The sequence below is a fragment of the Thamnophis elegans genome, chromosome 4, assembly GCF_009769535.1.
Source record: "Thamnophis elegans isolate rThaEle1 chromosome 4, rThaEle1.pri, whole genome shotgun sequence".
NCBI lineage: Eukaryota > Metazoa > Chordata > Lepidosauria > Squamata > Colubridae > Thamnophis > Thamnophis elegans.
This window is the reverse complement of record NC_045544.1, coordinates 70,736,339-70,763,255: the sequence shown is the minus strand read 5'-3', so window position 1 is coordinate 70,763,255 and position 26,917 is coordinate 70,736,339. Positions and strand designations below refer to the sequence as shown.

Genomic DNA, 26,917 nt, shown 5'->3' with positions numbered 1-26,917 from the left:
GGGCATAATTGGCTCCCAACATAATGTTCAGCAAAAGTCCTCATAGCCATGACTGCTATCTGCTCCTCCAGGGGGTCATAGGTCCAGGAGGACCTCCAGATCATGCACTTCGTCCATCTGGGGCAGTACAACACCATCCCTAAGCATGGTAAGCTCCTGGACACAAAGGACATCCTACCCATGGCCATTTCATCTTACCAGAGTTTGTTGAACCTGTTGTTCCCTATCTAGGTTGTCATGGAATTCATGCACCATGAAAAAGATACCAAGGACAGAAATATACAACTAGGTATTGTTAGCATATTGGTGATAACTCATCCCATGGAGATGGATGCTGTCACCCAGCACCTTCTTGTGGATTTCAAAAAGAAGCAAAGAGAACACGTAACCCTGACGTATCCCATAAAGCAGGAGCCACAGGCTGGTCCTCTTGCTCTTTATCAACACCAATTGGAATTGGCCCCAGAGGAAGGAAGTGAACCAACACAAAACTATGCCCATGACCTGCAACCATGGTCAATGGTATTGAAAGCTACCAAGGCCTTTGACAATCAAAAAGAGCACTATCACCATTCTGTTTCTACCAGAGATCATCTAATAGCAATAGCAATAATAGCAATAGCAGTAGACTTATATACCGCTTCATAGGCCTTTCAGGCCTCTCTAAGCGGTTTACAGAGAGTCAGCATATTGCCCCCAACAATCTGGGTCCTCATTTTACCCACCTCGGAAGGATGGAAGGCTGAGTCAACCCTGAGCCGGTGAGATTTGAACCGCTGACCTGCTGATCTAGCAGTAGCCTGCAGTGCTGCATTTAACCACTGCGCCACCTTGGCTCTAAGCATGTGAACAATGGCATTTCCATTCCATATCCAGGCCTGAAACCTGACTGAAAGAGGTCCAGATCATTTGTCTCATCATCTGTACTTTGCACCCCTTACTGATCTCAATTTCTAACTGAACTTCTAACACACCTTATTTTGTGGATGCTTCCTTACCCCTGACTCCAACAGTTTCAAATCAGTTCAGCACAAGCCCTGCCTGTTTCTAATCTTGTCTTGTTTATACAGTGGCATGACTAGGTTTTAGTTTAATTAAAAACCTCACTAGCATCTTTTGCAACAATAGTATGAGAAGTACCACTGCAGACATTTGTTACTAAAGAGAGACCCGTCCTAATCGCTGTTGGATAACAAAATAAGTATGATTTCCAAGAAGGAGAAAATAAGCATTTTAGGAAAATTTGTAGTCTTGACAAAGTGGAATCAGGCAAAATAGATGAAATTGAGTTATGTTATTTTAACAATCAGGGTTTTCTAAGAACTTCAAGAATTACAGGAAGTTAATGCAAAAGACATTAACTTACATAATTGAGTTATTCTAATCATCCTTTATTATTCTAAAATGTTTATTTTAAAAACATAGTAAATAAATTTATTTTTTACTATGTTTTTAAAATAAACATTTTAGAATAATAAAGGATGATTAGAATAACTCAATTATGTAAGTTAATGTCTTTTGCATATATATGAAGATTCTCAATCATCCAGAACATGGTTATCCCAAAGTTGCTTTTTCAAAAAGGCAACTGGATTTGTTTTTTATTTTTTTTAAATGTTTCACTTCTCTAAGAAGCTTTTTCAGTTTTTCTGAAGTTCTTTTTGGATTAAATGGGTAATGATAAAACAATAGAATGGAGCAAATTTTAGAATGGTTTAAGACATATCTGATACACTCTGATTTTTCATTAAAGAAATAAAGCATATTATATTTAGGGGAATGATTCCCAGGTGCGTCACTCTGTATTAAGACCCATCACAAACAGCATTTTTTTTCTTTTTTCTTTTAACCCTAGGTTATTGTGGTGTCTATTAAATATATAACAGAGAGATACAGGGTGTGTGTATGGAGGGATACGTAGTAGGGCTGGATTGCTACAGGCAGGGGAGTAAGAAACGATACGAAATCAAAATCTATTAAATGAAACAACGAATGTATAAGAATGATAAAGGTTAAAACACCTGTAATCAAATGACATACTGTATGGGATGATGGGTTTTGTTTTCTTTTTTTGTGTGTGGGTTTTTTTCCCCTCTGCCTTTCTTTTTCTATTGTTATGTGATTATGTTGTCTATGTAACAAAAAATAAAAAAAAATTCTTATAAAAAAAAAGACCCATCACAAACAGCATTTTTATGCTACAGAACATATTTGCTATTGTAGTCTAATACCTTAACAAATACATCACAGACATTTTCAAATGTATTAGCAGTCAATCTAACAAGCCTCACAGTATGTTTCATACAACCTTTTCTTACCATTGTCTTTTTTCCTCCTGGAAACATCAGCACATTTCCTAAAAACATTAGACACTTATTTTCTAAGAGGCATTTAGAAAACAAGAGGAGCCAGAAGCTTAATTTGCAGCACGCCAGCTTCCATTTTTTCATTAACAAAAAACTTTTTAAAATTCAGGTGAGACTAAGAGCTTGACAAGAGTGGAATTTGCAGGCACACTGATAGGCATTATAGAGATGTATATGGCTGGAACCACTGCCAAATAAATTCTAATGAGCTTATGCAAAGCTATAGACAAGGATTCTGCAAGTATCCTGGCTTATCATTGATGTATATACTAATTCAACCATTCTAATCACTAATTGCTCCTACTCTGAGAATGCCAAATGTGCCCTCCTTTATCAAAAGGCTGAAAATTCCTTTACATTAGCACAAATGCCTGTTTCTCTATTGTACAGCAATGAGTCATGGTTTGAAACTAGATCACATACTGGAAGTGTAGTAGATCAGTGCAGTGTCTACTGAAATTTCTTGTAAACCTTTCCTTATTACAACCATTCATCAATTTTCAAGTATGCCCCAAATATTATATAGATACTGTATGAAAGATGATTATTCCAGTATTGAGAGGACAGCATTTAGTGTTAATTGGTGTCATGGCCCAAGATTCAGACTATGACTCTGAAGATGCTCTGGCTGAACTGTAGATTGTTGGCCTCAGGAGACACCAAGCCAGGAATGATCTGAGTCTAATCAAATATGGACACCAATGGAATATCTGGAGTTGTCAGATGATTATATATGGCCTCCAAGCCCTAGGAGAGTAGAGCAAAGAGCAGAGCAAAGATGCTCAATAAGGCTCCTTGCCAAACAAGAAAGTATCGTATTTTTCAGAGTATAAGATGCACCTTCCCCCCCCAAAAAGAGAGTGAAAATCTGGGTGCATCTTATACATTGAATACAGCATTTTTTGCCTATCAAAACCCCACCCCTTTTGCAAAAATGGACATGCAGAGGGTTTGGGAGGCTTGCAAAGTGCTCCTGGACTGTTTTTTTTTTTTGCTCATTTTTGCCCCCTACCCCCACCCCCCCAGGAACACTCTACAAGCCTCCCAAAGCCTCTGCATGACTTTCTTTTTTTGCAAAAAACGAGGCGCACAGAGGGTTTGGGAGGCCTGCAGAATGCAAAACCATTTTTTTAAATATATTTACCTCTTCAAAATCATGGTGCGTCTTATACTCCGGTGAGTCTTACAGTCTGAAAAATACAGTAGCTCTTAAGTAAAGACACCTGGTTACAGCCTGATTTAAGAGGCAATCCTTATTCAGATTTCTCCATTGGAAACTGTCAGATTTCCTGCTCTGTTGTGTTGCTCCTGCCCCTGTACTCATGATTCCTGAACTTTGACCTTTGGACTGACTGGCAAACATAACTTGGTTCTCTGAACTGGATTTGACTTCTGTGTGTTTCTACTGAAATTGAAACTATCCAGCAAAGCTTTCTTTTCCCAGAGATTCTGTTTGAATTACATTCCTTTTTTAAAAAATCTGCTATTATCTACTGGGCCTTGAGTTAAATTGCTATTTTCACCTAGCAAGGGAATGTGTGAGAGTTTGAAACTTGAAATGGGACAATTGAGTTCCCTGCTGGAATCTGCAAGAAATTCCACATATACTGTCCTGGGTTTTTTCATTAGTATAAATCTTGCTTTTATTTTCATTTGGATGAGGAAAAATGTCTTATGAGGAACTGTTTATTTAAATAAAATTTTATTTAAAAAAACAATAATAATGAAATAAAAGATGATGAGGGACGACTCTATACACAAAGTCTTCCAATTCCTTTTAAAAAAAGATTCTTTAATGTTTTAGTACCATTTTAATTGCTAAAAACTAAGTCGATTGAGTTCAAGAAGGATAAAAGCATATCATTTAATTAGAAGATTTTAAAAAATCCAGTTATTTACTATTATGTAAAAATGAGGAGCAAGTTAATTAAGCAAAGTCAATACTGAAGAAATAATAGAGGTTCATTTCCTTGTTTCCTTTCTGTACTTATATCATCTGCCATTTTCCTGATTTATATAATGAGCAAATTCTACATAAAGTGAATCCAAAAAGTGGAATTTGGCCATCATCAACTTTGGATCTTTTGTTATATATATATATATATATATATATATATATATATATATATATATATATATATATATGTATGTGTGTGTGTGTGTGTGTGTGTGTGTGTGTGTGTGTGTGTGTGTGTGTGTGTGTGTGTGTGTGTGTGTTTTCTGAGGTTTTCGCGGGTGTTAGTATGTAGGTCTCTAGTTGTTCGGGTTTTCTCCCGCGTAGAATTGGAGATGTCTTGGCAACGTTTCGACGAAGTCACATTCGTCATCTTCAGGCTGCTGCTGACTACTTCAGGTTTGGTGTTTCCAGGAGGTGGAAACACCAAACCTGAAGTAGTCAGCAGCAGCCTGAAGATGACGAATGTGACTTCGTCGAAACGTCGCCAAGACATCTCCAATTCTACGCGGGAGAAAACCCGAACAACTAGAGACCTACATATATATATATATATGTGTGTGTGTGTGTGTGTGTATATATATATATATATATATATATATATATATATATATATATATATATATATATATATATATATATATACACACATACTTAAAGTCACAACCCCTTGTATGCCCAAGTATGGGAGGAAGGTCACACTTCCACTCTCTGTCATTAGGCTCGTCACAAGAGACCATCCAGACAGAAACCCAATATTTTTTACTGTTGCCTTTTTTCGTTACATTTGTTATATTTATGCCTTTATTTATTTATCAGCATAAATATAACATATATATATATATATATATATATATATATATATATATATATATATATATATATATATATATATATATGATGAAATATTATAAATCATTCAATTTAACTCAAGGACATTTACTCTAACTAACAATTTCACTTTGGACACAAAGATAAAATAAGGGACTATGTGTGATTTCTCTATATCCTTTGTGTATTCTTTACAATAGAAAAATCAATAGCAAGAAACCAGGCATGGGTATTAAACAATCAACCAGAGAATGGTTGAGCATGGAAAATAAAATATAAAGTTAAATGGGTAAGAGTTAATAGGATTGCATTTCCTATATGCTAAAAGAGCTAATTTCACATTTTATTATTTCTACTGAAGAACTATGCACACTTAAATTCAAATTGAAGCTCATTATATTTGGGGTGATATTGTCAGGTCTGAAAGATCGGACTACACATTAAAATCAAATTAAAGTGATTTATTGCTGATGCCAATGCACAGGAATCTAGTCACCTAATGGTGAACACTATTTTGGCACTAGATAAGGGTTAACAGAATTCAAGAGGGGATGGACTTAGTCCATTTGTGATAGCATAAAGACTCTAGGCTGATTCCTCTTTTGATGTCATCCCCATGCTTTGACACTCCTTCTCCTACAGATATTTAACTCACCATTACAAAGAAACTCCTACCATAGATGGTTTTGATGTTAATGAAACTTTAGAATTGCATCCATTTTTAAGAAACTGAGAAAAAGAAATGGTGATAGAAACAGAAGCAACCATATAGATATTTTCTACTGTAAAAATATGCCCCCATCAGGTGTTTTTCTTTCTTCACCTATGCAAACAAGTGCACTAGAAGATCAGTTTTGCTCTTGTTAATGGGTCTTCTGCAGTAAGAAATATGATAGGAAAAAATGGCATGAATACTTCAGATGTTTACAGAAGTTAGACAATCAGGCATTAGCTATTGCACAATAAAAGTTTCATCTCAAAGTTCTCTTGTTAATGTGGACAAAGGTGTTTTTTTTGTTTTGAATGGAAAGAGAAGTGAAAGTTGTAATGGAACAAACATAGAAATCCAGGTATTTGCCATCATGAATACTGGATGACTAAAAGATGGAAACTTAATCAGTAGAAGGGGTAAAAAAGAGCTAACCCCAAAAGAAGATTCATGTATAGAAGTAGACAAACACACCCAGAAATCATTTAGGGGTACCACACTGATATTTTGGGGGCTCCATTATTAGCTAACCAGGGCTGCATGCGGCTGATGGGCAGTGGGTTGGACACATCTGGTTTAGCCTTTCCCACAAACATATGACCAGGCTTTTTGTGGACTACAGGGAGAAGAATGGGATTGAATGCTGTAGAAAGGCATCAACACAGAAGAAAGCAAAGATAATGGCTGGATGCTCTTTTCTGTGTTCTGCCAATTGCTTTGAATTGAACAAATCAATTAATACTGGCGTGAAACAACAAGAAATAGATTTTACTGTCTTACTATTGTTATGTCTTCCTTTCATAAGCTACAGAGTTCTGATTTTTTTCTGGCTGAAATCAGTGGAGTTAGGTATGATTTCAATTTCATTTATTCCAATGAAATTATAGTAAAAGTCAATTTGTCAGAATCCAATCTTTTTTTTCAAAAAGTTTTAAAATGCTTAAGAGGTACATGGAGTACAACTTCTTAAACAAATTTCTTTAAAATAGCCTTGTCCAGTCTGGTGCTTTTCAGATATGTTTATTTGTTGTTTACCAGACTTCTGTTGAATTACTATAATTCCAAATCTAGAAATATTGGTGCTTTTAGAGAGAATCAGACTGAGGAAAATTATTTTTAGAAAAATGTCATTTGACAGAATACAGCTGCTCAAGAACATACATACACTGTAAAGGTAAAGGTAAAGGTTTCCCTCGCACATATGTGCTAATCATTCCCGACTCTAGGGGGTGGTGCTCATCTCCATTTCAAAGCCAAAGAACCAGCGACGTCTGAAGACATCTCCGTGGTCATGTGGCCGAAGGTGCACGGAACACTGTTACCTTCCCACCAAAGTGGTCCATATTTTTCTACTTGCATTTTTACATGCTTTCAAATTACTAGGTTGGCAGAAGCTGGGACAGCTCACTCTATTACGCGGTGCTAGGGATTCCAACTGCCGAACCTTTCTGATTGACAAAGTCAGCATCTTAGCCACTGAGCCACCACCTCCCTAACATACACTGTAGAAAGATACAAACATGCTTGGACATATATGAGCATTTTAACAGAATAACAGAATTGGAAGGGATTTTGGAGGTTTTTTATTCCAATCCCCTGATCAAGCAGGAGACTACCATTTCCCAACATCTCTCATTATTGTAGAAAAAATGGCAGTAGAGCAAGCATTATTAATGATTCTAATATTAATGACTCATGGAAACAAAATCTGTTAGGTTTATACTTTTTTATCAAGCATAATAATCAGCCCTTCTAAGAAGTTTGGCATTTGGCTTCTGGTTTGAATGAATTACTAATGAGCACAAAAGCAAATGTTCTTGCATGTGGCAAGGCCTACTATATGTACCAAACAAATTTTGATTGATTACTTTAATATTCCTGGATTACAGTCATAGCAAAAGATGCAATGAAGCTTTGTTACAGAATGATGCAGTAATGGATACAATTATAGTTGAGTGGCTCTTTATAATCACATAAACTATCTTTGATGTATGTGATGCATCCTATCTTAATGGCTTAAAGTGCAATGTGAAATTTGTCACTATGGTCCACTGAGCAGAAGTACCTCTGAATGTGACTTGTGGAGACAGCCCCTCTTTGTCTAAATAAAAAATTGTTGAGTTGAAATCAGGAAGAACTTTAAGTGGAATGGAACCAAGGAAGAAAGAGGAAAAGAGAGGCCCCTTCATCTTTATATTTAAGTTTGCAATTTTCAGAACCCTCAAAACTAAGTACAAGACAACATTAAACCAAAAAGGAATTTCTGGTTCTAAAGATCTAGCATTTCATGAAAGTTATTTTTATTTTCTGTGTGCTTTTCAAGATCTGTATTGCTTCTCTGTTTATTTTATTTAAACAAGCTCAGTATTATGTTTAATAGGATGTTAGGATATCTGTGCAATAGCAATAGCACTTATATACCACTTTACAGTGTGTTTGCAGCCCTCTCTAAGCTGTTTACAGAGTCAGCCTATTGCCCTCAACAATTCTGGTCCTCATTTTACCCATCTCAGAAGGATGGAAGGCTGAGTCAGCCTTGAGCCTGGTGGGATTTGAACTGCCAAATTGCAGGCAGCCAGCAGCCAGCAGAAGTAGCCTGCAGTACTGCACTCTAACCACTGTGTCACCAAGGCTCATAACATCTGCTATATTATTAGATTCTTTATAACCTTCAATGGAAAATTCTTTTAAGACAGTATCTCAGCAGCAGTATATGTTTAGTTTCTCCAACATTGGTTGTTTTTGTCTGCGATTATAACAACAAAACCAACAAAAGAAATGCTTGCTATTTTTCCCTGTGTTTTTTTTAAGAATTATGTTTTGCTTATGAGATGATTTATCTCTGAAGCAGGAGGCCTGGTTTCTCTCGAGTTCTACCTTAAATTGGGTCTAGAATAGTTCTTCCTAGTATCAATAGACTTTTAGCCTTTGGGCTAAAAAGAAAAGCATTAAAAGGTGTTAGATTTTGGTACAGGAAATCTTGGCTCAGATTCTAACTTAGTAATGGAGTTCCCTAAGAGCTTAGAGAAACAAACCATTTCTCATAATGAAGGACTCATTAAACAAAAAATAATTGTAATACAATTGGCTGGCTACTGTGAGAACTGGTACTTGAACTGCTTACATTATGTTCTAATATGCAGTTTCTATTCTATGACACTGCAAAAGCATTAACAATAACAAATAGGGGAAGAATTCTTATTTCTTTCTTAAATATTTGCAATGTGTTATATGCATTGTAGAGAGTAGTAAGTTCTTGGCACTCAGTGCAAAGTATCATATGAAATGCAGGAAAGAAGAAAAAAATATATGTATCCTTAAGAATGTTCATTTTTCAACTATTGTTATTGAACACAGCAATAGATAACATTCTGTTCTGTTTAATGCCATGTTTCCCTATGTGGGTAGAAACTACAAATGAATAAATCTAATCAGGGGTGGGTTTCAAAAATTGTTCGAACCACCTCTGTGGGCGTGGCCTCCTTTGTGGGAGTGGCTTGCCGCCCATGTGACCGGATGGGAGTGGCTTGCCGCCCATGTGACCGGATGGGAGTGGCTTGCCACCCATGTGACCGGATGGGAGTGGCTTGCCGCCCATGTGACCGGATGGGAGTGTCCAAGACGATGTTATTACTAGATATTACTAATTACTAGATATTATTAATATTACTAGATCATTATTAATGCATAGATAACTGTGGGACATTACACACCCACCCACACCCACAAACTATGACAGTGCTAGGAAAACACCAAAAAAATAAAAATCCCCCCCCCCCCCAAAAAAAGACTGCCAATGAAACCAGTTTTTTTTTTCCTAAGCCTAAGAACAGGAAAGACAAAGTCACTGGAATAAAAACCATCAAGGCAATGTGGAAAATTATAAAGGACAGGCACTCACAGAACCATCAACCACCTCAGAATTACCTAAACAAGTAAGGTGACCAGATTTTCAGATTGATAAAGAGGGACACCATTGACCGGAGGGGGGGGGAGCTAGGCCGCGGCAGTTACTGCCAGCCCGCGACCTCGCTAGGGACGTCTGGTCACCTTAATTATATACATCCTCTCTCTCTCTATCCATCCATCCATCTGTCTAACTGCCTGCCTATCTAGTTATGGTATCCCTCTCCCTCTTTCCCCCTCTCTTTCTCCATCCATCTATCTGCTTGCCTACCTATCTCTCTCTCTTTCTCTCTATCCATCCGTCTATCTGCCTGCCTATCTGTCTATCTAGTTATGGTCTCTCTCTCTCTCTCCCTCTCCCTCCCTCATTATCATCTATCTCAGTGTTTCTCCACCTTTTTATAAAAATATTTTTTTTAATTTTTTTTGTTACAGACGACACATGCCCACAACAATAAAAACAAAACAAAACAAAAAGAAAAAAACCCATCATCACATATAGCATGTCGTTTGGTTACAAGTGTTTTAACATTTATCATTCTTATACATTTATTATTTCATTTAATAGGTTATAATATACAGTTTGGGTTGCTTTGTTTACCATCCCTTCCTCCTGTTATAACACCACCTTATTTTCCCTTTCTTTTCTCCCTCCCTTCTCTACTTTCCTCCTTCTTCCTCTCCTTCCCCTTCCTTCTTCCCTTACCTTTCTCCTACTCCTGCTCTTCCTCTTCCCCTTTCTACCCTCTCTCCCCCTCTTTCTCTCCTTTCCATCCTCCTCTCCTTACCTCTTTCTTCTTTCCCCCATCTTCCTTTCATTCTCTCCTCCTTTCTCCCTTTCTCCCAACTCCCTTTCTGGGAGTTGAAGTCCACACACTTTCAAGTCTCCAAGGTGGAGAAAGACTGATCTATCTAATTAATATAATTATTTCTCCCTCTCTTTTTCACTCTCTTTCCAGCGCATACACGCAAATGCATAGGGCAGCCCACCTCACACACAGGTAACTCCGGGCGGCTTACGGGAAGAGGACAGCTCACCCACGCGGGGGGGGGGGGGCAGGATTTCGCCAAGAAAAGTTAACTTTCCTGCGAAAGGGGCCGGCAGCCTCTCAGCTCTTCCCGGCCGGGAAGACCTCCCCCCACTTCCACTCCTGCGACCCTCCTCCCGCCTCCTCGGAGCTTCAAGCAAGCTAACTGGGAAGGCCGGGGAAGAAGAAGAAACGGCAGCGCGAGGTCAGCGGTCCTTGGGGGCGCGGCGGAAGCCCTGCAAAAGTGCTCCTTTCCCGGCTCGGCTGCCATTGCTGCTGCTGCGGGCGGAAGGAGAGGAGGAGGAGGAAGAAAATAAAGCGGTGGGGTGGTCCCTGCAGCCGCCGAGGCGGGAAAGGTGCGCTTTGACAGCCCTGCCAAAGCGCTCCTTTCCCGGCTCGGCTGCCATTGCTGCTGCTGCGGGCGGAAGGAGAGGAGGAGGAGGAAGAAAATAAAGCGGCGAGATGGTCCCTGCAGCCGCCGACGCGGGAAAGGTGCGCTTTGACAGCCCTGCCAAAGCGCTCCTTTCCCGGCTCGGCTGCCATTGCTGCTGCTGCGGGCGGAAGGGGAGGAGGAGGAGGAGGAAGGTAAAGCGGTGGGGTGGTCCCTGCAGCCGCCGAGGCGGGAAAGGTGCGCTTTGACAGGGCTTCCTCTCCGGAGAGGCATTTTTTAAAAAGAAAAACCCTGCAGGCACCCAGCGACAGGGGCTAGGAGCTAGGAACCCGGAAGTTAATTACTTCCGGGTTCACTGACGAACCGGATCGCAAGAACCGGTGCGAACCGGTAGGAACCCACCCCTGAATCTAATACATATATTTCAATTAATCTAAAGCAGCAGGATTTTTAGGAAACTATTTGATGAAGGCAGTCCTGATAATCTACTACTACATGCTTGCGTTTAAAATATATCTGATAGAAACTGGAAAGATGATTGCAAATAGCTTCCTACTTAGATGAGAAAGGAAAGCATGTAGCACCTTTAGCGGTGAATTATGCATTGTAATTATAGTACAGAAAAAAGGCTAGCGTAAAGCAGGCCTGTAAAACTTGTTTAGGGGAAAGGGTTAAACTGATAAATTAAAAGTAATTGTGAGCTGCAAAAACTACCTGGTGCACCAATTAATTGTTGGTGGCGTATGGAATGGTGGCAACAAAGATGCTGGTAACATCAGTAATGAATAGAGGTGTTGGAGGCATTCAGAAATGATGAATTGTTCCTGCCGGCAGCAATATTTAGCAACGGTGAATTCATTGACTTTTCAAAGAATGCTGACCAAAGATGTTAAATAAAATAAAGGTCTTCTTTGAGTTCTATCACATTCTATAATAGAGCCTCCTTATGTTTAGCTGTACGACTGAAACTTTTTGGAAGATCCCGTTGGAAAAGCAAATTAAAATGGAAGGAAGGAAGGAAAGAAAGAAGGAAGCTCTTATCTTGCAAAAGCTTGCATTAGTTGATGCAAACTTGTAAATGATTATGAAGGTCTTGTAGGAAATGATTCTACACGGAAAACACCAACATCCTTCTTTGGTGGCTTTTGAACCCCACCCAGCTCTGCTTCAGGAATCTTGCCTCAGTCTGCATTGGGATCAAGAAGGTTTTATTACCCAACAAGGGCTAGAATCACTTTTGGGTCATTATCCTTCTTTCTCCCCAACCTCTCTTCACGTCTCCCAGCAATATCCTCCCTCTGAACAGTACAATAGCTCCCTTTTTTAGTCTTTGAGAAAAGTAGGTTATCTCTTCTGCTCCCAGCCTATGTTATCAGCAATATGTACCTTTGCAAGCTCATGATAGGATGTCAGTCAGCTACATATTGTCACTCTTCCCCTTTAATCTTCTCCATTCCTTCTACTGGCTTCATTAATCTCTGTCTTGCAGATTGCAATATCTGGGTCAATTCAATTATCTAGACAGAAAACCAGCAACTTGATGCTGTTTCCCTGATTGATGCTGGACTACAAAGATATATGGGTGCATGGTAAGATACGTATGGTTAAGCTTTCTGTTGGTGCCTTTCATTTTTGGTAACCCAACTGATAGGTGGTAGTTGATAATCCAGTGACTTCATGACCCTACAAGTAAACTGTGAAGCTTCCCACTTCCCATTTCACAGTGCAAGCCTCTTTCTTTATGGTGCTGTAGAATCTTTCCTTAGGAAATAACTTTTTTGAAAGACAAAAATGTAGATGTTACATATCTTCTTCAAACTCTGGCACAAATCCTCATTAGATTGATCAACATCAAAATAAATGGAAAATTGAAATTCGACCCTTTTAACTTTTAACTCTTCAAAGGCTTTTTCATATTTAGGAGTCTTGAGCTCATTTTTTAAAAAGTAAGTCCATCTTTCTTGTCCTCATCTTTTACCTCAGTCTTTTTGTCTGAGGTATAGATATCTCCTTATTTGTGAAAGTAATTTTCAAAAAATTGTAATCAATGCAATACTTTGCTTTACTTCTGAATAATTATGTGGTTCATTCAGTTTTCTTTGCTATATTTCTATGATACACTTCCTAACTGAAGTGACAGTCTTTTCCTTCATCTTCTTTATATGTATTTGGTATATACTCAAGATCTTTTCAAAAATCAGAGATGCAAATGTGATAACTGTGTTTTAGTTACATTGGTGCTCATCGGTTTATATACATATACACATATACATATGCATATACATTTATTTATTTATTTATTTATTTATTTATTATTTATTTATTTATCAGCACAAATGCAACATAAATGTAACAAGGCAACATAAAAAATGCCTTTCTGCCTGGATGACTCCCAGAGTGAGCCAATAGACAGAAAAGGGAAGCAGTATGCTCCCTCCCATATTTGGGCAGACCAGGGATTGTGACACAATACATACATACATACATACATACATACATACATACATACATACATACATAAATACATACACATTTTTAATTTTAAAATTAATATTACCCTTGATCTTCAAGATGAGACAGAATATTAAAACAATGTAAGTTGAGATATTTAATCAGCAGTTCTTATACATTAAAATGTATAAGAGAGCCCATTCTTCATGATTTTGATGTTAGCCTTAAAGATCTAATACAATTTTTTAGTAAATTCAATAGGGAACAAATTTTCAGATCAAGTCATCCGCATTCTGTATGACACATAGTGCAATTTCTTTCTTCAGCCCATCTTTCTGCAGGTTGCAAAGGTTTTTTTTTATGTGTAGTATGGTTGTACTTCTTTTGAAAAATTGAATGTAAAAATGGGGACAGTTTCTATAAGAATTTACGTGCCATATATTCGCAAATGAACCCATTTTGTGAATTACTGTTCAGTCAACCTTACTACTGCTACTGTTCCACATTTCTGCATAACCCTTCTGGTCATTGTTGGCATTCTGTTCTTCACCTTGGCAACAATAGAGTCTCTTGGGGCAGATAGGCTGCTGTCAGGAGCTCACCATAGAAACAGCCTGTCAAGAGGGAATACTAACAAAATTTCATCATGTTCCTAATGATGGGAACTCCCAGATGAATGAAGAAATCAGATGAAGGGAAGTGAAATGATAGCCTAGCTTGAAGCAAATGCTGTTGCAAATCTCATGAGAAATAAGGCAGAAATAGAAGCAACAGGTACTCTGTTTCTGGAGAATTGTTATAGAGTATTGTTATAGACTCCCTGCAACTCAGCCATAAGAAGCCTATTAGGCAAGGTTGAGATTGGCCATGGGGTATATGGGTCACCTGTCAATTTTAGCTTTCATTAAAAGTATAATAGCAGTAATTATTAGAAATTAGTACTTTGCTTAAAAACACACCTGAACAAGATTCTTCCATCAGATTCTACTGTAGTATCTCAGCCCCCTTCCATCACTACAAGATGATCTGTCTGCACTCTTCAGAAAATTTGCTTTTTCTTTTCCATCAGTTATACCGATTACATGGAACCAAGTCTCATGTTAGGTTTACATGTACATAAGCCCCACAAACCTAGATCTATTTCAGACCAATGGGAAATTTCCAGATTAAGAATTTGTCTTAATATTTCTATTCCAAAACAAGGTTCATCACTAAAAAAGATAGCCATATTAGTCTATTTCCCCATTGTTGAGCTAAAGAGCAACCATTCCTTCTGCCAGCACAATACAGGATTTGCTGTCATGATCACCAATTCTTATCCTGCAAGTCTCTAATCAAGTGATGTTGTTCTGATAAATTCTCAGGACATTGTTCTCAGGACAGCACAGTAATCAAACCTGAGACTATCACATTTATAGGGAAAAGATTCCACATATACCATCTCAGAATTATATTAATACATAAAACATAAAACATCTTTCTTCTTCTCCACATTGTACATGTTTGTGTGTTTCTTTGTTGGAATCATAGAGGTGGAAGGGGCCATTTAGCCTATCAAGCAATGCAAGAATCCAAATTAAAATACCTGAGAAAGGTGCCTTCATTTGAACACATCCAATGAACCTGAGGCTGCTCCCTCTCTGTGTAAGTAATTCCATTCTCAAATTGCTCTTAAGAATTTCTTTTCTAGCATTCAGTTGGAATTTGATTTCACATAACTTGAACCTATTATTCTGTGTCCTGTACTCTTGAACAAGAGAGAATTGGTCTTGATTGTCTGTATAATGTTCTTTTAGGAATATGAAGATTTCTGTCTCTCTGTCTGTCCACCTGTCCATCCCTCCATCCATCATCACTTAGTCATCTTTGCTCTTGATTAAATGTACTGTAATTTGTTCATGATTTGGAAATTATACTTCTGTTGATGAAGCCTGAAATTATATTTTCCTTCTTTTCACATCACATTGGTGGCCCATATTCAGCTTGCAAATAAGCTGCTACAGTATTCCTAATATATTATTTTTGCAAGTGCTAATACCAAGTAAGTAGTATAGTATTCTCCATACTACCAATATGAGAAGGAACAAGGACAAGCATTTGATTTAAAATGTTGTAGTTTCCTGTTTAATTGCATTCCAATAGTAGTTCCATCTATTTCTTCAGCCTCTCAATATCATTTTCATTTTTATCTCCTAGATTATTATCTATCACATCCAGTTTATGTGTCATTAGCAAATCTAACAAGCTTTATTTCCACTTATATTTCCAAATCTTTAATGACATATGGAAGAGAAGAGAACCCAAGGCTAAGCTCTGTGATATTCCACCTGATGCATCTTTCCTATCTGATGAGTAGACTTTAATAAAGTTTTGCATGTGTCTGTGTAAAGGGTGGGGTACAAAGTGAAATATCTTTCAATTTCAAGCAAAGAAGAAATTTTAAAAAACCACTCTATTAGTATAGACTCCTGGGAAGGGTTAGAAAATCTGAAGATGAGAAGAATGTCAGCTTAATTTGATGAACAAATGGAAATGGAAGGTGGGACATAATGCCCTCTAGTCTCCCACATTTGGAGTAAGGGAGGGGAAAGAATAGTGAGGTGATATAAGGGTTGAAGTTGGCAAGATGGGAAGTAATGGAGTCCCAAATCAGACAGAACTGTTGTGCAAATATGAAAATGATGAAGATATGTCACCTATGATTCAGGCTGGGAAAAATCCACTGGTGGAAAATGTTCAGGACTCAAGTATCATCTGTGTGCTGGGTTTGATTCCTGAATTCTGCAATAGATAGATATTTTGTGTACATATAACATTTATTCTCTGCAAAGAAATAACTTATCCTCATTGAGACTTTGAAATTTCTGCTGTCAGATAGTTAGAGATCTGAATTTTTTTGACAAACCTTGAAAACCCAATTCAACTTCCAAGCACACTCTATGCTCATTTAATTGTCATGCTTACACTTAAACTAATCAGCATGTCATGGGGTACTTTGTCAAACACTTTGTTGAAATCAAAATATTGTGTGTTTATAGCATTCTCACAATCTACTAAAGAAGTTACTCAATAAAAAAATCTGGCAAGATTTCTTGACAAATCTATGGTTACTTCTGAGGAACAAATCTCTATAGTGATCTAAAGGAAGAGATTAGCTCAAATCTTCCAAAATATACTTCCTGTTCCTTGAATTTGGGGTGGCAAAACATTAAATATTTTATGCACCCAAAAACTTAGGGAAGTTCCCAAATAGAGGTGTCACATGGGCAAACTAAGTTGTGCAATTATTATACGAGCTCCTTCATTTTCAGCCATCTACAACTCTAAAATCATTTTGAAAGGCAGCTCTATGTATAATTCATTGTAGTAGTCAAATTAATGCCGTAAGAGCATGTGTGGTCGCAATTGGCTTAAAAGAGAAAATTATGCAGATGTCTCAACCTATTTCTCCTAGTCCAGGAAACTTGCAGACGGAGAACCTGATCAACCTGGATATTGCAACTCCTTCCTTCCTCCAGAATCAATTGGTTTGATTTAGTTTAATAAAAAGAAGGGCCAGGAATGACATGATAGCAGTGTTCCAATATTGAAGGGGCTGCCACAAAGAAGAGGGGATCAATCTATTCTCCCAAGCACCTGAAGGCAGGTCAGGAAGCAATGGATGGAAACTAATCAAGGAGAGAACTAACCTAGAAATAAGGACACATTTCCTGACAGTTAAAACAATCAATGGAAATGCTTGCCATCAGAAGTTGTGGGTACTCCATCATTCGATATTTTTAAGAAGAGATTGGACAGCCACTTGTCTGGAACAGTATAGGATCTCCTGATTGAGCAAGGAGTTGGACTAGAAGTCTTCCAAGGTTCCTTCCAACTCTGTTATTCTGGTTTCTAAATCTATAACCAGTCTATCTTAGGAAGCCTAAATTGGCTTCACCCCATCCAAACTTAGCCCTCCAGCCACCCGGACAGCAACACTTTGATCACATCTTTTCTTGGGGTGGATGGAGATGATGCCCTCAGTAAGGAGGGACAGGCCAAACTCTGCAGCATCTTACATCAGAGTAGAGGTTGTCAAGGCAAAGGGGTCTATTATTGACATCTCAAGGCAAATCTATGATCACACAATGATGTTGATGAGCCCCCTAAGTACTTCAGCAAAAGCAAGGCCACACTGCTGTCATCTCCAGCCCAGAGTTAGTATTAAATCATCCTTAACTCTATTACCACGTTACAGTATTCCTCCCCCACTCCCCTCTTAGCTGAGACCGTTCAAGGACAGCCTCAAGGTAAGCATCATCGGTTCGTGTTTATCTTTTATGATCTTACAGAGAATTCCAGTGAAGGTAGTGACTTGAAACAGAAGCAGTAAAGTCAGGAGGGGACGGCGGCGGGGGGCGGTTGGCATATTTCCTGCCCGTTGAGTTTTCTTGCAGATTCAAGAATGGGGGAGACGATTGCCAAGTGAGCCGTTTGCAAGGCCCACAACTTAACAAAGTCCCGTTCCATTTAACCGCTATTCGCTCTGCCTGCATATCTTCCCGGGGCTACGCTCGCCAACGGCGTCGGGCCGCGGTCCAGCTCTCCACTGCTTAACTTTTCGCCCAGGGTCCGAGCGGTGTGTTGTGTGTATGTGTGCCCGCATATATACAAGCGTTGGCAACTTTTGATGGAGACCAGTTGACGCTTTAGCCGTCGACGGCTGGTGGCGAGCCCCAACCTCGTTGAAACGATATCCGGCTGCCCCTTCTCGTGTCCTCCCGCTCGAGCATGAGCCACGAAAGGGCATGTCTGCTCGGCGGGTACGAATGGCGACGGCGGCAGAAGTTTCCCCCTCAGCCGCGGAGCAAGAAGCGGAGGCGCGGGACGGACGCGAAGGACGCAGCCCCGCCACTGCACCAACCTGCAGGCTGGTGGAATCCGTGGGATGGGAGGGGGCGCGCGCCCCTCAGCTCCCCGTGGCCGCCGCTGCCTGCGTCCCTCCCTCCTTCCTTCCCTCCCTCCATCCTCGGCCCCTCCCTCCTTTCTTCCCTGCCCGCCCGAGAATGTGTGTAGCCGCTCTCGGATTTACCCTCCTTTGCTCGAGCTTCTGTCAGCAGCCAGTGCCGCAAAGAGCTGGTTAGGGCTGCGCTGGCAGCGAACTGCAGCTCGACGGGGGCCAGAGGCTCCTGCCCCAGCTGAGGCTCCCTCCGGCTCATTTTCCCCACCGGGCACTTGGGTGCGCCGTTTCCCTCGAGCCTGCCTGGCGTTTGCCTCCGTCGGGTGTTCCACCCACCCACCCCCGCGCGCCTCCTCGTCGTCGGCGCTTTGTTCTTAAACCCAGCCGCACGCTCGCCGCCTTTCCTCGCGGCTTTCCTCCTGCCGGTGTCTTCTTTGGGTCCGCCGTGGACTTTGCCTTGTCATGTCAAGATGGAAGGCAGGAGCGAGTGGCTCGCCTCCTCGACCCGTCCTGAGGGCTTCGAGCAGATGAGGCTGAAGAGCAGACCCCGGGAACCCTCGCCCAGCCTGACCCGAGTGGGCTCCAACTTCTACAGCGCCGTCAAGCAGCAGGACTACAGTGCCAGCGTCTGGCTGAGAAGGAAAGACAAATTGGAGCATGTAAGCCACTTTTCTTGCTTTCTCCTGAAACGCTAGGCTGATCGCCGTTTCCTTTAAAATCCTTCTTTCGATAAGCCCGCCAGGCGGGTTAATCGACCCATTTTACAGGTGTGAAAGCTGTGAGCCGGAACGGAAACTTCTTGGCGACTTGCGGCGTTTTGGGCTGAGGGAGAATTCGCACCCAGGACTCATAGACGTACTGTGAAGTCAGGATGAGACTAGCTTTTTACTTCGACTCGGCACAAGACCAACTTGATATCTACACTACCTCTCAATCCAGGTTGCCCCTACTTAAACCTACCTCCCAATACCTAAAGTGAATGAAAAACATTGTATCTGGGGACAGCATTTAAATTACAATCCCATGTATGTTGATTGGGGAGCATGTCCCACCTGGATTTACTTCCAAATAAACATATATAGGATTGCATGTGATGTAAATATACTTTATCCAGTATGATGCCCAAATAGTTAGGTCATTGTTCAGTCCTCTCAGAAATGCAAATATTTTTCTGTTTTCATATTCTATGCTTCTTCTCTCTCTCTCTCTTTTAAACCACTGTCTGCTGCAAACCAGTTTTCACATCTAGGTCTGATGAAGGGATCTAATTGCTGAGAGGTCCTGGAAACTCTGGAATGTTGTAGAACACTTCTCCAACTGAATGCATCCTGCAGTGTTATGATGATTTAGATATAGCTGATTTTTGATTTGCATCCTTTATTTTTTATTTATTTAGAAGTATAGACATGCTGTATTCTAGGTATATTTTTTTCTAGATATATTTCTTACATGGCTATGTAAGGTTCTGCAAAGTAGATTTGATTGTGCTGTCAATTCCTGCAGGAATAATGTTAACTAAGGGGTTTAAGGATCAGGAAACAATTGAAGCTATGGCTGGCTGCAATGAATATTTAATGTTGGGTTTAAGGTACTTGGAAATATTCCTGTAGTTCAGAGGTTTTAGAGCAATGGATTGTCATGTTCTTGTGTAGTTTATGGCATTAATGAGTTATATGAATAATGGAACAGCATATTTTGATTTTGATATTAAGTTAAGTGTGTACTTGTAGGAAGAAAGGGAGTTTAACTCTAATGCGAAGTTTGTTGCATGTATGTTAGCAGGCAAGGAAATGGTTAAGTTTTATAATGCAGCAGACTTGCTTAAAGGGATGCTGTGTACTGCTCAAAAGAAGGTGAAATAGAGTCCCTGTGTTCCTTATGTGCAATGTATGAACAATAAAGGGCTGTTTATGCAAGTTAGTTCCTTGAAAGAAATCACAGTAGAAAAATACACTGACTTTTGTACATAGCTACAGTACATGAACATCACTAGTGCCAAGTGATGTAATCCAAAATACAGGCAAAGGTGCAGTAACTGGAATGGTGAAAGCCTTGCATTCTGACAATATTGTATACCGCTATTTATTTAATAAAGGGATCTGGAAAAAATAAATATCAGTAAATTACAATAGATATCCATGCCCAAATATGGATTGTATTTTAGTAATTTATATCACAGCAGAATGATCAACAGTGGGAAACTCTTGAAATATTCTCAGCAACCTTATAGCAATTTTATATATCTTGAATCAACAGTGGTTCTAATTAGCAGATTAAAGCAAAACTACTGACTTTGCTTCAGTACGTTTAAGTTTGGACAATACATTAGTTACTCTTATGCATCAGTGTTTTAACTAAATGTAGCATATTTATTAACCCTAACCATAAAGAAGAACTAGGTAATTGTAATCGGGTTTGATTAAAAACACATTTATTATGTGTCTATGTGTATGTATATGTATGTGTACACAGACACACACACACACACACACACACACCCCTAATATACTTAATCTTGAGCCATGGCAAGATGATTTATTGAAATAAATTTATTGACCTGAGAATATTGCAGTGAATTAAGGTGGATAAACTGACACATAAACTCGGATATTAATGTGATTGTGGGTTTTTTTTAAAAAATTAAGAGTGTAATTCTGTCTGCATAATGGTCATGGCCATTTGAGTTCAGTGATAACTCAGTTTGTTTATTTATTTGGAGGAGTATTCTACATATGTATATTTCTGGAATGGGAAAAATCTGTAAGCATAGATAGTCTCTCACAAAGAATGTACAAACCTTTCTGTAAGTTGTTTCACGACATGCAATAGTTTATAACTGATGCTTTTGTAATTGACAATCTGCTATCAGCCATAGGCAACTTGGTATATTCCAAGTATTTTGGACTACAAACTCCATAAACTCTTGCCATTTGCCCAAGGGGCTGTGTAATTAAGAACGGAAATAAAGAAAAAAATGGAGTGTATTAAGTCATCTACTCCTACTTTAGAGCAACTTTTTATTTTATTTAGATTTAAAACATTTTAATCATTCCAATGTTTAAACATTTCAAAATAGTGCAATTTTTAAAAAAAATAATCTGAACCAATACATGGGGACAATGAATATGCAACCCACCTAGTAATAAATACCTTGTAAATATAATGCATTTTTTAGAAGTTCATGTGAAATGTAGGTAGTAATTGATGACAGTAGGAGTGGTGGTTCAGCATGAAATCCACTTAGGTTTATTGTTGAGTTTAGATTGGGCAGACTGATTTGGAATTGAAGCCATCTCTGTATATGAGTTATCTGCCTTCCTTCTGTTGGATGAATACAGGAACCAAGCTGAGCACACTTCATCAGCTATTGTACTCATTAAACAGTGGTAGCAGGAAAAACAATATTAGATGAATAGAATAGCATTGATAGGAGGGACGTGACAGTCTGCATTGTTTGCAACATCAGCATTGATATTTATTCCTTGACTCACTTAGTGTTTCTTTAAAAAAAATATCCTTGGAACAAAATACACCCTATTTGATCATGTGGCTGAAATATTACATTCTGATTTCCCTCCTTTTCCTGTGTGCTTAGAAGAGGGGGAAAATCTTGGAGGGGATTCTGGCCACATTATTCTTCAGTTTTAACAACCACCTGCTACCATGCACTTAGATAATGCTAGCCATGGAATATGCTGAATTTGAAGGACTTTTTTTTTAATGGCAATCATTTTAATATAGCTGCATCAGTTTTTCCTTATGAATATTTACAAGCCAGAGACATGCACAGGATGGGAGTCATGCAGCATATAATTTTAATACATAAAATAAATAAATCCAATTCTTTCCTCAAAATGATGAAAGCAACATCATGCCATTTTGATACACGTTCCATCCCTTTCATATGTGTAAGAGACATCACGACGTAGGCACAAAGAATATATTCTATATCTCAATGGCACAATGATGTTTCATCATTTGCTGTCCTGGTAATTGCTCCGTAAATATCTATGACTATAAAAATAAAGATGGTCTAAACTTGTGCCATCGTATAGATTTTTTTAAAAAAAAAATTCTTGTGATGGAGAAGAAGCAAAAAATTACTATAATATAGTTTCAATGCCATAAAATTAGTATCCCCTTGTTTTCAGTTCTTAGGTTATAAGAGTGTTTTCAAACTAGACAACATCCAAATGGCATGGATGTATGGATTGAGTGATCCTTGGTGCTCTCTGAGCTTGCTTGTTTTCTTGCAGATGTTTCATTACCCAAACTAGGTAACATTATCTAGTACTAGTCTAGACTAGCAAACAAGCAAGCTCAGAGAGCACAAAGGACTCCTCATGTTAACCCTGAGCTACAAATACTCTCCTTTATTGGTATGGAAATTCCCCAGAATTCTCAGCTAGCGAAGGGATTGTTAGGAATTCTGGGTGTTGGAAATCCATAAGTTGCCCAAGATGGAAAACTTTGCCTTTAGATAAGATGAAGCAGAAAATGAATGAAACACATTCTAAATTAACTTTCTGCATCTTTTTTTCTCCATGCTCCATCACTCTGGGACTTCACAATTTTTTGTGTCCCTCTCCATATCACTATGGTTAGGATTGGCATTAATAATTAAAATATAATCTAAATATCAATTGAAAACAGGGATAGGTCCACGAGACTTTACAAATTAACATATTTCATTAAAAGTAAACAAAACAATCAGATTTAAAGCCATATTTTAATGTATGAGCTTTTTACCCTGGATTTTCAGTCCATACACAGACCAGGGTTCCTGCAGTTATAGAGTTGTTATATTTTCAAAGTTAAAACATGTTTTAATAGGTGTTTTAAAATTACTTCTGGTATTAGCCATTTTTGAAACAGAAGAAAAATAGCATCAGCTCTGAATCCAATGTTTATTTTTTTAATAGATGAGGACATCTTTTCATGCTTTATTCATCCTTCCCATGTGTACAGTTATTTAATCCCCAAAATCAGAAAAAACAGTACAGCAAAAAAGAGATGATTCCTTTAGTTGGGCTGCTGTGTGCAACAGAGATAACATGGTTTCTTGCTTTAAATCAGCTCTGTTAGTACTTATCTATAGATATTTTTTCTAACCATGGCTGGAGGATGCCCCATAGTTTTATAGGCAATGTTTTTATGATGATGCTTTCATCTAAACTCCAGGTTATACTGTATTATTTTTCCTCCTTTGTATCAAAGGGATAAGTATCAAATCAGATGGTTAGAGCATTATATAGCATCCGTATTCCATCAAGGCATGATTATTTAGCCTTGTAAGCATGTACAATGAGTTTGACTACAATAGCAGCAACTACAAGAACAATAACATTTCAGCTTCATATAAGACGTGGGAAACGTTTCTTTTCAAAGAAGCATAATTTTACTTGGATTTAGCAAGCTTACTCCGTAGGAAAAAAAATCTCTCACATAAATTTCCCAAGAATTTATTGAAGCTCATATTGTTAATTATGTTACTGGAGTCACTAGAAGCAATATAAAGTGATGAGGATGCAATCTTTCTATAGATAATTATGTAAATTAAAATAGCTTCTGATTGGATATAGCAAAGCAATTAAATATAATTGATTGGATATAGGAGAAGCGTATGTATCAGTGAGATTGGATATGGAGTGGACTCTATAGATAATAGAGTGGAATAACAAAAAGAATAGTATACTGAGAGAATACAGAGGACATTCCATGAGTTGCCATCTAATCAGTTGAGGTTATGGGTTTTTATTCTTGATTAATGTATTTTATTCTTGTTATGTACAAAATTCCTTATGTGTCCAATCACACCTGGCCAATAAAGAATTCTATTCTATTCTATTATGCTCAATTGGCCATGGTTCAGAGCCTCTGCTTGTTTCTTAATATTATCTCCTTGTTTTATCAACATTCCTTGGCATAGCAGATCCAACAGAGTTGTTTCTCAAATCTCTAAGAAGGTAATTCAGGGAAGGGGATATTTTGCTTTGTTTTACTTGTCTAAATCAGTACCATGCTTTCTTCTACAACTCCACAGGGTTTTTCAAGAAGATGCATTTTGCAACTCCCTATTCCATTTTCCTGCAGCAATCTTTTGTGTTAAAACTGTGAGACATGTTGAGATATACTGTCTTATGCTATATAGCACAGTACTAGTTTTAGGATTTCATGGGTACATAGTTGGAAGTCCTGCGGTAGCTTTGAGGAACAATTAATATGGTTCTCTGAGTTCATAGATATTTGCAAGTTATTTACATGCAGGTTGTCTTTGACTTACAACAGTTTGCTTAGTGACCGTTCAAAGTTACAACGGCACTGAAAAAAGTGACTTATGACCATTTTCACACTTATGACAGTTTCAGCATCCCATGGACATGTGATTTACATTCAGATGCTTGACAGCTGACTCACATTTATGACAATTGTGGTGTCCTGGGGTCCCCTTTTGTAACCTTCTGACGAGCAAAGGGAATCTGGGAAAACCAGATTCACTTAACAAGTGTGTCATTAATTTAACAACTATGGTGATTCACTTAACAAACATGGCAAGAAAAATCATAAAATGGGGCAAAACTCACTTTAAAAAATTCCCACTTAGCAACATACATTTTGGGCTCAATTGTGGTCGTAAATTGAGGGATACATGTATAGCTTTAAACATTGATATACTACATGCTTCAATGTCCTACTTAATTTCATATTTTTACCTATCTCAAAGAATACTTTTAAGGTAATGAGCTGGAAAAAGTAGGTGAGAAATACTGTGTTATTCTTAGGTTTTTGGGAAGATGTGCTGAGTTGATATGCTTTACCTTAGCCAGAATATATTGCTGAATATACGTTGATCTTTCAGTTTTGTAACAAGTACAGGTAGACCTCGAGTTACAACCACAATTTAGCCCAAAAGTTTTGTTGCTAAGTCAGTTTGCCCCATTTTAGGACTTTTCTTGCCAGAGTTCTTAAGTGAATCTTTGCATTTGTTACATTAGTAATACAATTGTTAAGTGAATCTGGATTCCCCATTGAGTTTGCTTCAGAAGGTCACAAAAGCTGATCACATGATCCTGGGACACTGCAGCTGTCATAAACATGAACCTCTTGCCAAACATCTGAATTGTGATCATGGGGATGCAACGGTTGTAAGTGTGAAAAACAATAAGTCACATTTTTCAGGACAGGTCACAGTCGGTGTTGGTCGGAGGGCAGAGGTCAACCCCTAGGCCCCTTAATTATGGGGTGCCGCAGGGTTCGGTCCTGTCCCCCCTCCTGTTTAACATCTACATGAAGCTGTTGGGTGAGATCATTCGGCAGCACGGGATAAAATATCACCAGTACGCGGACGATACACAGTTGTATCTGTCCGCCCCGTGCCAACTCAGTGAAGCGGTTGACGTGATGTGTCAGTGCCTGGAGGCTGTTAGGATCTGGATGGGGGTAAACAGGCTTGCATTCAATCCTGACAAGACCGAGTGGCTTGTGTTTTTCCCTCCCAATAATTGGCCATGTATTTCATCTCTCAGGCTGGGGGGTGAAATTATACGCCCCTCAGACAGGGTTCGCAATTTGGGAGTCCTCCTGGACCCACAGCTGACTTTAGAACATCATTTGTCGGCTGTGACCAGGGGGACATTTGCCCAGGTTCGCCTGGTGCACCAATTGCGTCCCTACCTGAACCGGGAGGCTCTTGCAACAGTCACTCACGCCCTTGTGACCTCAAGACTGGACTACTGCAATGCGCTCTACATGGGGCAGCCCTTGAAGAGCATTCGGAGACTTCAGCTTGTCCAGAATGCAGCCGCGCGAGCGATTGTGGGTGCACCTCGGTACACCCACGTTACACCTATCCTCCGCGAGCTGCACTGGCTGCCTATCAGTCTCCGGATATGCTTCAAGTGCTAGTCGTCACTTATAAAGCCCTACATGGTATTGGACCTGGGTACTTGAGAGACCGCCTTCTGCCAATTACCTCCCAAAGACCTATTAGATCCCACAGATTAGGCCTCCTCCGAATTCCATCCGCCGGCTAATGCCGATTGTCGACCACCCGGAGGAGGGCCTTCTCTGTGGCTGCTCCGGCCCTCTGGAATGATCTCCCCATGGAGATCCGGACCCTCACCACCCTTCAGGCTTTCCGTCAAGACCTGGCTGTTCCGACAGGCCTGGGGCTGATGAGTTCCCATCCCCACTCGAATTGTGTGGCTGTTGACTGTTTTTAAATTGTTTCCGTATTTTGTTTGCTTGCCTTTTGCTTTTTTCTGTATTATTCCCTTCCCTTTTGGTTTGTTAGCTGCCCTGAGTCCCTCTAGGAATAGGGCGGCATACAAGTGTAATAAACC

At 39.1% G+C, this 26,917-nt stretch overlaps 1 protein-coding gene and 1 long non-coding RNA gene across 2 annotated transcripts in view; one reads left to right on the top strand and one right to left on the bottom strand.

The window, feature by feature from the left end:
- Nucleotides 1–3,685, bottom strand: part of LOC116507662 — a 41,570-nt gene extending 37,885 nt beyond the window's left edge. The window contains exon 1 of the long non-coding RNA XR_004255235.1: nt 3,511–3,685. This is a non-coding gene — a long non-coding RNA (uncharacterized LOC116507662). The remainder of the gene's footprint in view (nt 1–3,510) is intronic.
- A 15,360-nt stretch (nt 3,686–19,045) lies between these two features.
- The window catches only part of PLD5 (phospholipase D family member 5), a 79,687-nt gene continuing 71,815 nt past the window's right edge, over nt 19,046–26,917 (top strand). The window contains 1 exon segment of the mRNA XM_032217126.1: nt 19,046–19,234. Coding sequence (XP_032073017.1) covers nt 19,046–19,234 — 189 coding nt within the window.